Source organism: Pipra filicauda, unplaced genomic scaffold, assembly GCF_003945595.2.
Source record: "Pipra filicauda isolate LSUMZ 115617 unplaced genomic scaffold, ASM394559v2 scaffold10_size6260569_pilon, whole genome shotgun sequence".
Lineage (NCBI taxonomy): Eukaryota > Metazoa > Chordata > Aves > Passeriformes > Pipridae > Pipra > Pipra filicauda.
Window position 1 is genome coordinate 1,936,076 of NW_024103541.1, and position 15,931 is coordinate 1,952,006.

Consider the following 15,931-nt stretch of genomic DNA (forward strand, 5'->3'; position numbering starts at 1 on the left):
CAGTCTCCCAGGGCAGTATGTAAATACTGTGAAATGAGATATAAAGGAGTTTATGTGCGTGAGTGAAATTCTCATGTTTCAAAGGCAATGGACTTCTTCCACTGGCTCAGTGGGGCCAAATTTCATACCATACATACAGGGAACACCTCACTTAGGTTTCCTCAGTGGCAGGCTGGGAATGCCCCAAGGAACTAACAACACGCTCCCATCACAATTCACACAGGTAGAGGGAACCCATTATCCAAGATTACCTGAGCATAGCAGGTTAACACTGACTCTATTAATGCTAATGCTAGTTGATGAAATCCCACAGAGTGGGATGCTTGTAGAAGTAAGATGATGATGATGATGATGATGATGATAAGACACGGTCCATGCCCCCAGTTTCCCTCTGGCCATCTACTAACCTTGGCACACTCAGTGAGGACTCGGAAGAATACCTCATGACACATATCTAAGAGGTTGAATTTATTATGACAGGGCATTACTATCAATAGTGATTCACTTTAATTCATTGCCTCGCAATAAATGTCTTATCTGAAGCATAAAGGCCTACACTGAAAACGCTCAGTTGAAAAACAATTCCACTGGTGTCTTCTATTCAAGGTGTTTTTTTCTCAAGTTCCTTATTCTCACTTACCAAGGTCATTTGCATGAAAATAAGATCTTGTTCATAAGAGCTCACCTGCTGCCTGCTGTTTGGGAGCTGTAAGCCTCCCTGTTGTTGGCTGTTGCAATCATTTCTACAGCAGTCAGCTGGGATAACACAAAGGATTAAAATTATGCAAGAGGGGCCCTATCCACAGACCACTGAAGTCAATGGAAACTCTTACCTATGACTCAAAAGACTTTTTATGTGGTCTTTGACACCTGGTGTGCTGAGCCTTCACTAATAGCATGTGCTGTAAAAAACCTTCTGTTTCCAAGATGCTGGTGCTGCCCAAGATCCCTTTTTTATAATGGCCTGAATGACATCTTCTTTCAGAATCTTCATTAAAGCTTAAACATCTGTAGTTTAAAAGTTTTCATTCTCATTTTAATTTGCTCTAAGTCTAGGTAACTTCATCTTTTGGTCATTTTTCCCTGAGAGTTAAAACTTTAGACTACATAATAAATAGATCATCAAGTCAATGGAACCAGACCCAAGATATTAGGCTTCAACAGACCAAAGGAAAGAAAGAATTACTATAAGAATTACTATAGCTTATTCCCTTTCCTACTACCAGACAGAAGGCACATAAAAATGCCATTTTGTACCAAAAGCCACAAAACTCATTTGAAATATTCACAATGAAGGACTCTGCTCTTTTCATCTGCCAGGGTGTGCTTGCTCTCCCAATTTTCAGTTCCTCTCTTTTCATTTACTTCTTTCTCCCTACTTTTTGATGATTAAAACCAAATAGGAATGGAATGACAGAACATGATGATGTGCAGAAGTAGGGCTCTAGACCCCAAGAAGAGAAGCACCTTCCCAAACTGTGTTTGCTCACAAAACCCTGCCACTAATTCGGGAGAGGGTTCTGTATTTTCACTGATGAGTTTGAAACCTGCAGCGAAGATTCTGTTTGTCAGGGAGTTACAATAACTGCCACTGTACCTAGTCCTTTAAATCTCCATGGACATCACCAGTCAGGCCATCAGAGGCACATCAGCTGGTGCAGTACAAACATTTATAAGCCTGATCCTAGACGGTACTGTGCAACACTCACCTGTGCTCAGCACACCAGAAGCATGGGCAGCACAGGAGTACACCTTGCTCTTTTGGGGAATAAGACCTCAGAACTCCACACTGGTTTGTTGCACTCTTGGAACAGTTACCTGTGAGGCAACAGCCCTTTGCAAGCAATAAGGGGGTTTTAGCTGTGTCTGTTAGTTGTAAGCATGAGGCAGCGTTTGGCAGACAGGCATTTCCTGACAAGGTTAGCTTACTGTCCCACTGCTAGCAACCTGTGGAGGGGATGAACTAAACAAATAATCGTATTAGCTTCCAGCCAACCGAATCATAATTACTGACAACCTCAATAGCCCGTGGAAGGAAGAGAAGACCTCTGTCTTCCCTAAAGCCAGATGGCATGAAAAGAGAAGAACAAGAATCAAAAGGATGTTTGTGGCTTAAGAAAATAAGATTAGAAATGGAAAAAAAAGCACCAGACCATTAAACAATCTCCCTAATTTTGATACCTTTAAAAATTCAAACTGCAGAAATGAGTTTGTGATCTGTACAAATCCATTATCTTTCCCCCTAAGAAGAGAAGCCAAGTGGAACTGAGCTGCTTTAGTCAGACGCTGGTCAAGTAGCAGCTTCATTTCTCAGTTGGTGAATACAACATATTCCATGCCAGATGTTACTGCCCTTTCCTCAAGATGAGTAGCCACATACTTCATAAGGAATTCACGTGGCTATTTGTGGAGCAGGGCACTGCTCAGGATGAGCATTCTACAGCTCACAGGTACCACCACTGTGAGGAGTACAGTTGACATTAATCTGGACAGACAAGGTTTGGTATTTTGGCATTTGATGTTGGATGCAGAGGCAGAGAAGCTGGAGTGTGTATGTGTAATTTATCACCCACACATGCTTAGCATCAGTGATTGCTGCTCTGCACATCATTTGTTTTGAATGCATAAATTAAAGCTATGGTGTAAAACAACCTCTAACACTGAAGTCCATTTATGAGTCAAACACATGTTACTTATTTGAAAGAAGCAGTGCACAGACAGAGGATTTTCACAGGCAGTTTCACTTAATTTTCTTTTCCACATCAGGGAGCTTGGCTTGCTAGTGTTCACCTTCTGGCCTACCATTTTCAATCGATTGAAGTTTATAGATTATGGCCTTGCACAATCTACACAACAAACTATTCCATTTCTTACTTTCTGACATCCCATTCCATCATCTTCTAGCAACAGTGACCTCTTTATTGGATAGGTATTTATTTTTATTTTTAAAGCAGTGAAATAGAACAACACTGCATTTATTCAAATATGAAGATTAATGCCATCTCTGATTAAATCTGGATTTATGTTTACATCAGTAGAGCAGATTAGTTAAAAAAAAAAAGAGTAAGTGTTCCTTCACGAACACTATTAGAAACTCTTGTCGCTGTGCCAAACAAAACTGACCTCTAATAAAAACAAAAGTACAGAGGGTCTCTGACTACCAGTGACAGGATCAGTCATCCACGAGAAAACTCGGATACTATTAAAGTCCTAATGAAAGGAATAGCCAGAAGGAATTCCTGAATGTGGGGCATGTTTGTCTGGGTTGTGAAGTACCACCATTTTAATAGCCTCAGCAGGCTTTTGAGCCTTAAGAAAACATGCTCCTCAGGGCTGCCATATGGGAAGAGGCAGAGGGGACCAGACACCCTTTTGGAAAGGCAGCTTAGGCAAATCAGTGCACTCAAGTGTTACTCCCTGCCTCTGCCCTGTGTCAGTCAGTGTCTGGAGGCGGCTGTCAGATTAAAATGTGCTCTGCTCCTGTGTTCCTGTTCTGTGGTTGCAGATCTGAGACTTCTGTGTGAACATGGCAAACTCCTGTAATCTGGTGGTGTAGGTGGAGATGGGAAAAAGGGTGGTTTAGACAAGAGTAAATCCACTGCAAGGGGCACAGACAGGTACTTTATGTAGTCTCTGTAAGATGCTGATGATTTAAGAACACAAATTATGCTAAAATGGGAACTTAGGAAGGGAAAGAAAACCGCAAAGGCAGAAAACTCAGAAAGAAGTGTGAACGATGATAAAGAAACCTGAAAACAGCCTACAGTTGACACCAGGCTGCACAAAGTAATCCATATTCAAGTAGCTCCTTTGTGAAAGTTGGATTTTGTTAAATTCCAGGTAATTATTTTCTGCTCAACAAGATGCAGATTCAACTAGACAGAGCCTTTGTAGATTAATGTATGTTGGAAAAGGTAAATAAATACTAGACCACCTACTACACCGTGAGGATCTAACACATCTCCAGTCTAATACAGGGCTATTTTAACATTCTATAAGGGGCAAAATGGTCCGTCAATGTATTCTCCACTGTTTTTTCACATGCAGTTATAAAAACACCATCAGACAAAGTCCATTCCCTTTTTAGAAAGAAATAACATCACTTCAGTAAATAGTTATTCTTGAAATCCAGCCCTACCCCTTTGCAAACTCTAGTGTTCCCACAGATCTATAATACTTGGGTATTTTGACACACAGAAGACACCAGACTGTTCAATATTATGTTTTGCTATAACCCATACATATTTTATGTATTTTTATGTACTTAAATTTTAAACTTAAACCAACAATAACAGATTTGCTCTGGCTCGATATTCCCTCCTCCCCAAACAGGTAAAACGGCACATCTCCTGATAAAAAGTTAATGATGCATCTGCAGCAATACGTTCATTGGACACATTTGTGTTTTACACTGCAAATGCTGCCTGGAAGCTTGAGACATGAAGCAAACCAGCCACAGCAGCAGTAAGACTGTAGACCCTTTCATCAGGAGCCATGTTACTGAATGTGACCTTTGCCTAGAATACAAATCTTATGACATAATAGTAGCAAATGGCAAGAATTGACAGATGCAATGGATATCTGCCCTGGGGCTTGCTGGAAGCTTTAGTTATTAATCTTGTTTGTATAACAATAGCATCAATGTCATCCTAACATAGCATATTCCAAGAAAACTACCTGCTTTCCTGTCAGTTGCTACTGTGTTGAAACTAATTTCACACAGCCCACCTAGCAGGCATCAGATGGTAATGACTTTTAGACAGCACTGATCTGAGTTGGCCTAAAGCTAGACTGCTAGAGGTAAAAGGATCCATACACTGAACTGTTCCTAAGTCATGCTTAAAAAATAGGGAGCGAACAAAAGCCCTCGGTGTGTTCAACGTACATCCTCTCACCTAGGAAATCCAAAACCCCTCCAAACAAATTGGCAACCTAGTCATGATAGTAAGGAGACAAAAGGCAGTGAGCCCTGAAATTAGCTGATTTTGTTTGGCTTTTTCTGAAGTGACCTTCATCTGTTTCAGCAATTGTACAACTCTGGACTCTGGCTACTGCTAAGTTCCCCTTCTGTCACTGTACTGTTGCACCGTACCATTCACTCAGGGCCATTTACATAGAGCTAAAAGTGGGAGCCTATAAGTATACAGGCTGCTTAAAATGAATGTAAAGCATGCCTTTGGTTTGAGCATTTAGAAACAAGAAAAACTGTAAAAATTCATCTGGCTGGGAACAGAGCCTCTTCTCACTCTTTCATCCTGTGTCCTCTCTCTTTTTCAGTGATGCATACACCAGAAATCTCAGCATAGGCTTATTCCTCAAACTCAGCCTCTTGCTGTTTTCCCTGCTGGCCCTGCGCTGCATTTCTCTCCTCACTGTTATTTGCGATTCCTTCATACTTAAATGCCATCTACAAAGTATGCTATTTTCTTTCTTCCATGCCATTAAAGATAATGTCAAATAAGATGAAACTAAAAACCAATCGCTCTGGCATCTCACTGGAAACATGCCCCAGCTCACTACCTTGCTGCTTACCCTTGCTTGCTTTTTTATTTTCCTCAATTTCAGACACACACGGCCACGTCCCTTTCCGAGACCATTCAAGTGAAGCACTTCAACTGTTTTTCTGAAAGCCATTTTTCTTAGACCTGTAACATTCCTTCAAATCTTAAAGGTCCATATCCTGCAAATAGTGTGGATGCACTTAACTTTACATATATAAACAGCTACATTAAAGACAATTGGAGTAACTGCCTGCTACAGCAGATGCAAATGTGTTTTCAAGCTAGAGAAAATGGTATCATTTTGTACTTCTATTTAAAGAACATAGATCCATTTCATCTACCAAACTTCATTCTTTCCAAGAGCTTTAGTGATCATGGTTCTGTTTGATGTCTTCATTCTCTGTCAGTGGGAGTCTCGCTATTTTCTTAAATGCAACCAGAATGTCAAACCAGATGTTTAGTGATTTATTCTGATGTATTATTGGATATTGTGGATAACAAAACATTGGGCTGAGCACTCTCCTTTCTGCCTATATGAAGTCTTTCAAAGCTTTTCAGCATTATTGGTGATACAATAATTAGCTAATTCCCTTAATTGTGGAGAGGCCATATAAACCAGAGCAGATGGAAACTGATGATTAAGCTTTATCACAACATTTTTGTAGTCTGTTACCTTTCCTTTTGCCTCTGTTTTTAAAAGGATATTCAATGTGCTGAATATTTTTTAAAACTCTGAGGGAGAAGGTCTAAAAAAAAAAAATCTTGGCCAAATTTTCAACAGCCTCAGTTCAGTAAAATGTGTTGGATTTTCAAGGTCTTTGATGAACAACCTGGCCATCAATGTCACCTCAGTGATCTGCTGGATGCTGGGCTCCGCTGAACAACAGTACCTCTGTTGTTCACTCCCCTACCTGTTTTAACATTTTTATCTCTCATGCTTTTCACCCAACAATAGTTCCTTGTTTGTCCTTCAAGGAATTACCATCCTTCTGATGAAGAAGTCAGGGGATTTCCAGCCCATATTCAATTCAATCCTTCCCCAAAACTGGGAAATTTTTATATCTCTTCCCAGACTGTATTATTTCTCCAAATAAATTTCCCAGTAATTTCACTTCTGAAATCCGGTAATCCTGTAATTCAGGTTTTACAATCCTAAATTCAAGTGCTTCATTCCTTTGTTACAGAGGATTTTGCACCATATAAGGACCAAAAACCAAAATAAACAAACAAACCCAAAAAACACACCACAAACTGAAAACAAACAAAAACAACAACAAACAAACAACATTAACCTCCAAAGCAATCCTCCATGTGATATTTTATATCTTAGCCCCCCTAAAGCATAGTGTGGACTTGAGACGATACAAGGATTGTGCTTGAAGCTACAGTTGCACCTTGGAGAGACAAAGAGGGCAGAAAACTCTCTGCTTCTTTAGTGTGGCTGCTGACTCTTTTCTTCCAAAAACTCCCCAGAGCCATTTCAGGAGTTGTTCACCTATGTGTACTTAGTTCTCTGATCACTGGCCCAGAGCTATTTAGAGGTGAGCTGTGTTTCTCACACAGATCTCAAGTCAGCAGATAGGACTACTTGTCAGCTGAGTCATTTCTGCCAGCTTTGCATTAAGTACCATGGCTGGAGGGGATGTGTGGCAGAATTTAGGCTAAGTAGGAGGGTAATAACTCAGCATCACTCAACAGCAAACTCCCTGCCATCATGCCAAAAACACAGGCAAGAGTTTAAATAAGAGCATGTCATAGCTGCATGCAAGAGGTCCTGGCTCTCCCCACAGCCTCAGAAGCAGGAGGATCTACACTGGCATGAGGGTAACCTGAGGTGGCACTCACACAACCTGATGAGATGCCCGACAGAGAGAAGACAAGAAAGCCAAACTACTCACAGAACCACACTGTACATCCAAAATTGCAGCTTGCATCATGTTAACTGCAAATTTTATGCAGAAAAAATTATGGAGGGAGGAAGAAGAAAGAATGAATATCAAGATAATGTGCATTAAAATAAACTGCCCAGGACTGGAGAGCAGAAAAGGTGGATATTAAAGATACGGTATGGTCTCATTACCAAACACATTTCTTTTCCTCATTTGAATGTGTAACCAAACAATGGCTACAAAATCACTCCAGGGCAGCCCCAGGGTTTCTGTCTGCTCAGAGGCCCATGATCCTGATGCTGCAAAGGGGCAACACAAAGAAATCATGAAGTGTTCCCTGCAACAATCAGCTTCATTTTCCTATCTGTCTGATTGCAATTGCTAAAAAAATGAATAATTGCACCCCAGCCTCTGAAAAAATTACTAAACTACCCCTAAAGATACACCCCACCTGAAAATAATGCAACAGATATCTGAGGATCCTCGCCTCTCTGAAATTCAGATTCAGGATTTTGTTCAGGCACATTCCAGAGATATGGTGGAGTCCGTGATAAAGCAGCAATACCGGTTCTTCAGATATGCCTCCTCAAAGCTTGGGGGCAACTTGAGGTAAAAAAATCCAAGCTCATTTGAAAACTGCTGGGAGGTTACAAAGATTTCAAAACCATGCAAAATTCAGCATCAAGCAAAGCCAAGCTACCACCCAGCAAAGCAACCTTCAAAACATGCTGCAATTTCGAAGGGCTTGTAGGTTGTGTTTGCATTGGACATCTTTCTAAGAGTCTCCAGCAAGAGAGGGGAACATCAGCACGGAAGACCGCAGGAAAGACAGACACCAGGAAAACATATGCACAAGGCAAGGTCCCTGCAGCCAAGTCCTGCCTGTAAATCTGGGCAGCTGACATTACAGATGTCTAGTTGACGTTACAGATGTTTTCCTGTTGCCCTGTTGCTAAGAATGGCTGTTCTGAGAAGACAGATTGAGACAGGTCAGTGAGTACACACAAAATACTGCTCAGATACCTAGAAATATACCGGGTCAACAAACTACATCAAGACATGGGGCTGAGTTACTGGTCACCATTTAAGAGATCAAATTGGTGCCGTGTCAATAAACAAATAGTAAAGGAGATGGCAGAAATCCTTAGCCCTTTCCATCTCTTTCCTTTGCTGCTTTTTCTCTTCTGCCCCAATTCTGAGCATTGGTACGAAGCCCCGAGGTTTCAAAGCAGCACAGCAGCAAGGATCGCTGGAGGGAATCAGTGGTGGGGTCAAATTTCTCTGGATACATGATTGCCTGTTCCAGGGAGGAGGGAGAAGGCAGGGTGAATGCAAGAGCTCTGTAGCAGCAATCAAAAACCCACAGCAGCCCCCAGGGCGTAAAAGGCTAAAAAGTTTCCTGATAACATAAGGCAGAGCCTAAAACAAACAGTGTTGTGGTATTCCTGCCTGGCAGGCACAAATTCTCTCCGTCACCTCCAAGCTTCCAGAGCTCCCATCAAAACAATTACATTATAAAAACTGCTGAAACCAGAGCTTTTCAAGGAGGCCAGTCACGAAGTCACTGCACAAGGAAAAAGTAAGCAGGGAGTGTCGCAGAGGTGGGAACCCTTCTTCCTGTGGTGGTTGCATATTGGCGTGTATTAAACACAGACACAACAATAAGCAATAAATCACAGCCCAGGAGAAGTGCCAGGTGGAATGCACCGGAGGAAATTAAAATATCCTTCTTGATACTGTTCAGTATTGAAAGAAATACAAAGGAGGTCAAGTTGACTTATCACCTACATAGCCAGGATGCTAAGGGAAGAAAGGGTTTCAACATTTGCAGAGAAAAATTTGCAAACAAAACCAAACCTTAGCTTTAAATATAATAATAATATCACAAACATCCTTTCAAACAAATAAATAAATAATGGCCTTCTTTGGCTTTCCTATGTTTTCTTCTTTTTTCCTTCCTTTTTTTCAAATGCACAGTCCCTCTTACAAGGGACCTATAGGGTTAAGGATCCTCTGCAATGCACACAAATACACTAGCTGGCCAGCACCCAAATTCAGCAAATTCTGACCTCCCACATCTCATCCCACTATACTGTTAGGAGACCCTATCTCAGGTACTTTGGTATTGCCCAGAGACTGGCTTATATTGCCTAAAAGTATCATGAAACTAGTCAGCGGAGGCAAAATTTGAGTCTCTGTGCCCTAAAGAACTGGGCTGCTTTCTTATTTCACTGAAAAGTGCCTTCAGAAAGTTTGTTTTGGAAAAAACCAGCATTGGTACACAAGCTTTCCAGTAATTTCAGCCGGGACTTAGTGCTATATGATGCATAAAGCTGAGGCTGCTTTTGGTCACCAGCAGGCAAGAGAAGGTTTTCGTTTTGCTGAGATAAGCTTCTACAAGCAGGGGGCTGCTCTGCAGCCTCCAGGTTCTAAATATATTGCTCCTGCGAGGCACCCCCACCCGTCTGCTCTCCAGGCACTGCTTTTTCCCTGCTTGCTCCTTTTTAAGGCAATTCAGCAAACCTCCACCATTTGAGCTTTAACGGAAGTGTCATGCAAAGTATTCAGGCAGGCTGAAAATGGGACACCATCTATAAACTACCAGAAAGCTGAACTCAAGATTAGCAAAAGAAAGAAAAGGAAGAACTCGTTTGTCTTGAAACTGGATCACATAAATGTATACACACATAAATATTCTCAAACTGAAACTCTCCAGGACAGCCCAAAGAGGACAGCTGTTATGTTCTACCTTTTAAAATCTCTGCTTTTAAGGGCTGAGGACAGGATGGCATTTTCCAGCTGTGGTTCTCTTTCTCTTGCTAAACACTTTTGTGACCATCTCTGTTATCAGCAACTAAACCTTTACACATTAAACACTTCTGTGTCAAGATTCAATAATGACCAAGTTATATTTTCTGAAAGGGATAATTAAGAGGTTCAGTGAAAACAGAAAGTGCTGTCATTTTTATATTTAGACATGCATGAATTTAGTACAAGCTGATAAACTCTACTTGTTGAAAATAAAATTATGGTGACATTTTCTATATCAGTTTTTTTGGCAAGACAGGGACATCTTGCAGTAGGCCATGGAAGAGGGAATTTGTTTAGAGGTTGCTAACAAAATCCTTCTTCTAGTCTAGCACGGAGGACATCAGTTTCACACAAAACTCTCATCAAGGAAAGCAAGGCAAGAGCATGAGAGGAGAAGGAGAACTATTTTCAAGAGACGTAAACAAGCAGTTGCCTGCTGCAGATCACACTACATGCTCAGTGAGGTTATTTAAGCATCTGTCTCAATCAATTGGTATCAGACTCTTTCACCTGCTTAAATGGAGGGGTGCCATTTGGATGCAAAAACCTTCTCCTCACACTTCTGGGTAGAAAACTGCTCTGGTGCCAGGGCTGACAAAAAAAGGCATTTTTCCTACTCCCTTTAAAAGGTACAATCAAGGCACAGAATCTCTCCAGGTGTAAGAGGTGTCACACATAGTTGAGATGAGCTATTGATTTCCAAAAGCAATAACAAGCTGCCACACAGCCCAGCCCTGCCTCATCATATGTTTGAGAGGTGATCACTCAGATAAGCAAAAAAAGGCTGGCTGCAACCCAAATTCAGAAACCTTCAACCCTACTGCCAACAAGAACCACCAGCAAAACACATGGACTTAATAAAAGCAACACTGAAATATCGAGTTTTTTTAAAAAAAGAAATAAATATTGTAAGCGCTTCCTCGGTAAACATACAATTAATTTCTGATGAGGACTAATTAATATTTACCAAAAAAACACTGTTTATCCTCATTGCTCCTGTCATGAATGTATCTGTCAGGAGATACACTTTAGCAGTGTCTTTTGTCTCTTAGAGATGAAAAAAAAAGCCTTCTGAACCGAATCAGACTGGAATATGTTTCCCTGGTGCTTTCCTTTTTAACCTGAAGTGGGATATATCAGAGCTGTAAATTTACTTACCCTTCTGTTCTGTACATGGAGCATCTCTCCAGAGGAATTTTTAGCACTCCATTATTTAAGCCCACAAAGAGCGACCTGTCGCTGTGCAGGATTTGGAGACTCTTGATTGCTTCCCGTTGTCCATCAGGGAGGATCTGCATTTCCTCTAAATAACAACTCCTTAGGCTCCTGTTAGTGGTAGAAAGGGCCTTCAAGATGGTGCCATACTCTAATAGAACAAGAAACAATGCACAAGTAAATCTTAGAGGCACTGACTTTATTTCATACCTGCCCAAAGAGTGAAATATTGATGTCATCTTTACAGAGTTGCTTTAAACCTAGTTCTGGGTCACCTGCTGCCCATGGTAGAGAGTGGGAGCTACATCATTACACTACTCAGCAGAAACCACCTGAGAATGCATTTTAATGGGAACTCAGAAGGATGTGAACCATCTGGAGAGTGAGCACCTGGCAATATTTCCCAGTTGGAGCACTGAAGCAGAGGAGTCTGGTCCCATTACCTGTGAGTTACATAGCAAGGTGACCTAAGATTGCCGGGATCACTTCTGGTGCCTTGAGTCTGTATTTCTATTGGTTTATGGAGCAGATCGGTGTGGTTTGATGCCATGACAAATGACAACAGATGCAGCAGCCCTGCTGGAAATCCCTGAGGCCTCTGTAATGACTGCATGGGTCATGGACCTAATTGATCCTCTTCCTGGCAGAAGCAATCCTGCCAGCTTGACAAGGGAATGAAAACTGCATACACAGAAACATACATGTTTGTGTTCACAGTGCTCTTAACTAAGCAATTTAAAGATCTGCTAAACTGTGGGAGGTTAATGCTGGGGAAAAGGGGACAACCACAACATTTTTCATTAAAACCCCCAAGAGGTCTGTCAACCCTGATTGTTCCTGAAGCTTAATCTCTCTGTCCTGATAACTTCTGCATTGGTGCCAAACCTTAGCAATTTTCAGTGGTGGGGTTGGCTGCCATGTGAAGTTTCTCTTTCACTTAGGAGGGCCTTATGTGTGGAACAAGACTGAAATCCAAGTCTAGGCTTGGTTTGTCTCAGGACTGGCTTTGTGTTCAGGGCTGCCTCTGGGCAGGGCTGTCTCTACGGAAGCATTTCACTGGTTTAAATGTTTCCAGCAGACCTTCCTCGTTAGTCACCACTAGCCAGGGCCAGAAAGCAAATGCAAATAAGGAGGTAAGGTAATGGCAGTGGACCTTTCTACACTAATGATATGAAGCAGAAACTATTTCATCTTTCTCCTGGGCTTTGTAGCTTGGACTCCTCACTTTATATATCAGGATAGCAAAATGGCAGAACCATGTTGTATTTCCATTTAAGTACAGTCTTCTCATCATAATCAATGTCTGTGGAGGCTTCCACAGTGAGAGTGTTGCTAGAACACATCCAAGATGATCACTTTGAAATAAGTGGTGGTAAAAGTTAGATAAATTATGACATAGTCCTGAAGGTCCATTCTCCTGAACATGAGAATGAGGCAATGACTCTGCATTCAGATGTGAGATTAAACTAACACTTAATGGAGGCAATCCATCTTATTCTAAAGTCAAAGCTTCTGCAATAGAGGATAACAACATTATACCCATGAGGCTGGCCATATGCTCTGATTAATCAAACTATTTAATCTAACCTCTATCATTAGTATGAATATGGGCTAAGACAACCATTTATAACACTTTGTCCTTCTTCAGCATCTTTCATTTATCCAAGATATCTGTGCTTTTCAGAAGAGGAAATGTGTCCTGCTAATTAGCAGATAGCAGTTGAAATCAAGAGACTAAATCATATACTTAATTCTACCACTGGCTAGCTATGCTACCACAAAAAAAGCACTTGCTTCAGCTTCCCTATCTGCACTACACTTCAGTGCATGCCCATTCCCAAAAACACTGGGAGTCATACACCAGTGGGTACGTGGAAGTGCAGAGAAAGACATAATTAAAACCCTGGGCAAGCTTGGAGGCTAAGCATTATTATTGCTTACTCAAGAGATGAGAATGTCATAGCACAGAGAAGCAACTTACAGGTGTGAAACCACAGAGCATTCCAGCGACCTCTGCTCTTTCCCCACTGTTATGTATTAGCCTGAGTAGTTAAAACATGTTTTTATAAGACGGAGAGAAATGTTTTTAAACACAATGTAGATTTATGGGTCTGATCACTTGGGACTGTGCCTCAAGTCCTCCATCCTGCTTTTAATTTACTCAGGCAAACTAACTTCCATGCAGTTCTGTGCCAAAATCATACTGAATGACAAGTCTGTAAGGACAGCATGACTGGGCTCCCAGGGCCACTAGGTCTACAGGCAAGTGGAGGGAACTGTCTCAAGCCCTGATACCCTTACCTGTTCCAATATACATCACGTGGTAGAGAGTATCCTTCCCCTGAACAATATCAACCACCAGTTTGGAAAATCGAATGCTGTCCTGAGTCACGTATGGATCTACAGTCACCGGCTGCACGACATCATTCATCAGGAACAGGCGCTGTGCATCCTGCAGGACTCTCTCCGTCAGGTTCTCATTAGGGCTGTCATCATTCAGCGTCCCACACTAAATATGGAAGATTGAACTTCAGCAAATGCATTTTCTCCCTACTCCAATATGGAAACTCATGTCCTGTAGATTTCCTGGGGAGATGGGTCTGTGTAAGGGTCACAGGATCAGGCCCATAGCCTGATCATAGGTCCTTAGCCTAGATTTGGCCTTTAACCCACTCTTTAAAAATGTTTCTCCCAGTTTGTCCACTGAGCAGCAATGTGGAGTTTCATTCCCTTGTGATACCCTCAGGCAGCACACCAGAAGGGCAAAAGGTATTAGCAAACCAGGGAGAAAAAGAAAGAATTAAAACTAGCTGTAGAAAGATTTAAAGCTAGCAGTGGGGAGAAAGTTTTTGTGGTGATAAATCCTTGAAGCATTTCAAATAATCTTCAGACTCTACCTGGCATCTCAATCTGTACAACGAACAAAAAATGGAGTTTAAAAAACCTGAAAATGTATTTGTTTTGCATCAAAGAACCAAACTTGCCACACTGCTTTTCTTTGATCCTTTTTGAACAGACCCCCCCCCACTTTCATCTGATTCAAGGCAAGTTATCCACTACCTCCTCCCTCCCTGCATACAGCTTTTCTGTCCTCACAGAAAGCTGTGTCCACCCATCCTCCAGCACCAAGGGGTGCACTGGAATAGGACTCAATTCCTCCTCCAACCAGAATAGAGGGGAAGAAGAGAGCTCATCTTGTGTCTTTCAAACACCAGCGTAAGTCCTGCCTGGTGGATCGTGCATTTTAAAGCCTGAGTTTCTATCTTAAAATCTCTAGAATTCAGCATTTTCAAAAGCCAGTGCAAGTTTCATGTCAGTAGCCACGGCTGAATCTCACTCTTCTCCACAATGTCATGCATGGTGGGCAGAAAATTTATTACTCCAAAAGGCAGCTGGGTGACTGGTTATTTATCTTGCCCAAGACCATGGGAGTCCGTGGTACAACCAGAAATCCTGCCAACTCTCATACTCAGTACATGAATAACTTTGTTTCTCACTAACTGAGTAACTAACATCTGAGTAATTTCACTAGAAAAAGATCCCACAAATTTATTTTTCTGAATTTTGGGTCCAGATGTTTGGGTTTTCCTCGGAAGTCAGAATACTGAGAATTAAGATGTTGGTTTACAGCACTCCAGCTACAGTGTAAAAATTTCCTATGTCCATACTCTTGATGTGCATCACAGCAACTCTTTGCAGTACAGCTGCCTTTCCCAAGTGCACCACACAGACCTTCTCTTACTATGTGCTAAAATGAGTTGTCAGGAATTTAGCACACATTTACACAATAAATACGGATCTCAATGTCTGGTGTACTAAGCCCTACAATATTTTGGAGGTTGTGTAAACTAGGAGAACAGAATTATACTAATTCTCACCACCTATGAACGTGGTCACTTTTTAATCAACTTGAGCATCTTCCTAAGTAGCCAAACTAAAGAAACATCAGTACGTTTTTGATGTGTCCTCAGGTAGGTTTTAATGCTTTTTTCTACTGCAAGAGTCTTTTTTTAGTTCATGACTCATCCCACATTCTAAAGAGTTTTTAGATCTCTCTCTTCTGCTGTATCCTTTACTCCTTCTGGTTCTCACTACTGTCTTGCTTTGGATGCTTTTCTCCCCACTCACTTTCCTTTCTAGAGTACCACCTAAAAGGAGTCCTAGTGGCAGGAATGTCATTGTTGGTTTTGTTTTCTGTTCTCAACAAGTCACAGATAATCCTTTTGGTCTACTGGCAGATCATGTGCTGACACAGCATCCCCCTAGTTTGGTTTTATTTTGTTTTGTTCTAATTTCCTGATTATCTGCACTGTCCTGATCCTCTGTATCCTTCAGTATTTCTCCTTCCTTTCCACAAGAAAAAAAATTCTGGCATGCTTCCTTCATCTTCCTTTGTGAACACTGAGGCAAAAAACTAATTTAATTTTTTTGCAATATCTACCTCTTCTGTCACTAAATTACCCTTGTCATCTCCTAAAGGCCCCTCACTGACCTCTTGTTCCTTCTGTACTTGAA

General features: G+C 41.4%; 1 protein-coding gene across 4 annotated transcripts in view; it reads right to left on the minus strand.

Moving 5' to 3' along the window:
- The window catches only part of SEMA5B (semaphorin 5B), a 270,787-nt gene that overhangs the window by 44,614 nt on the left and 210,242 nt on the right, over positions 1 to 15,931 (minus strand). For all 4 annotated transcript variants that reach the window (XM_039381823.1, XM_039381820.1, XM_027725635.2 and 1 more), the window contains exons 12-13: positions 13,718 to 13,925; positions 11,360 to 11,567 (exon numbers count right to left, since the gene is read on the minus strand). In XM_039381823.1, the coding sequence (XP_039237757.1) occupies positions 11,360 to 11,567; positions 13,718 to 13,925 (416 nt within the window). The remainder of the gene's footprint in view (positions 1 to 11,359; positions 11,568 to 13,717; positions 13,926 to 15,931) is intronic.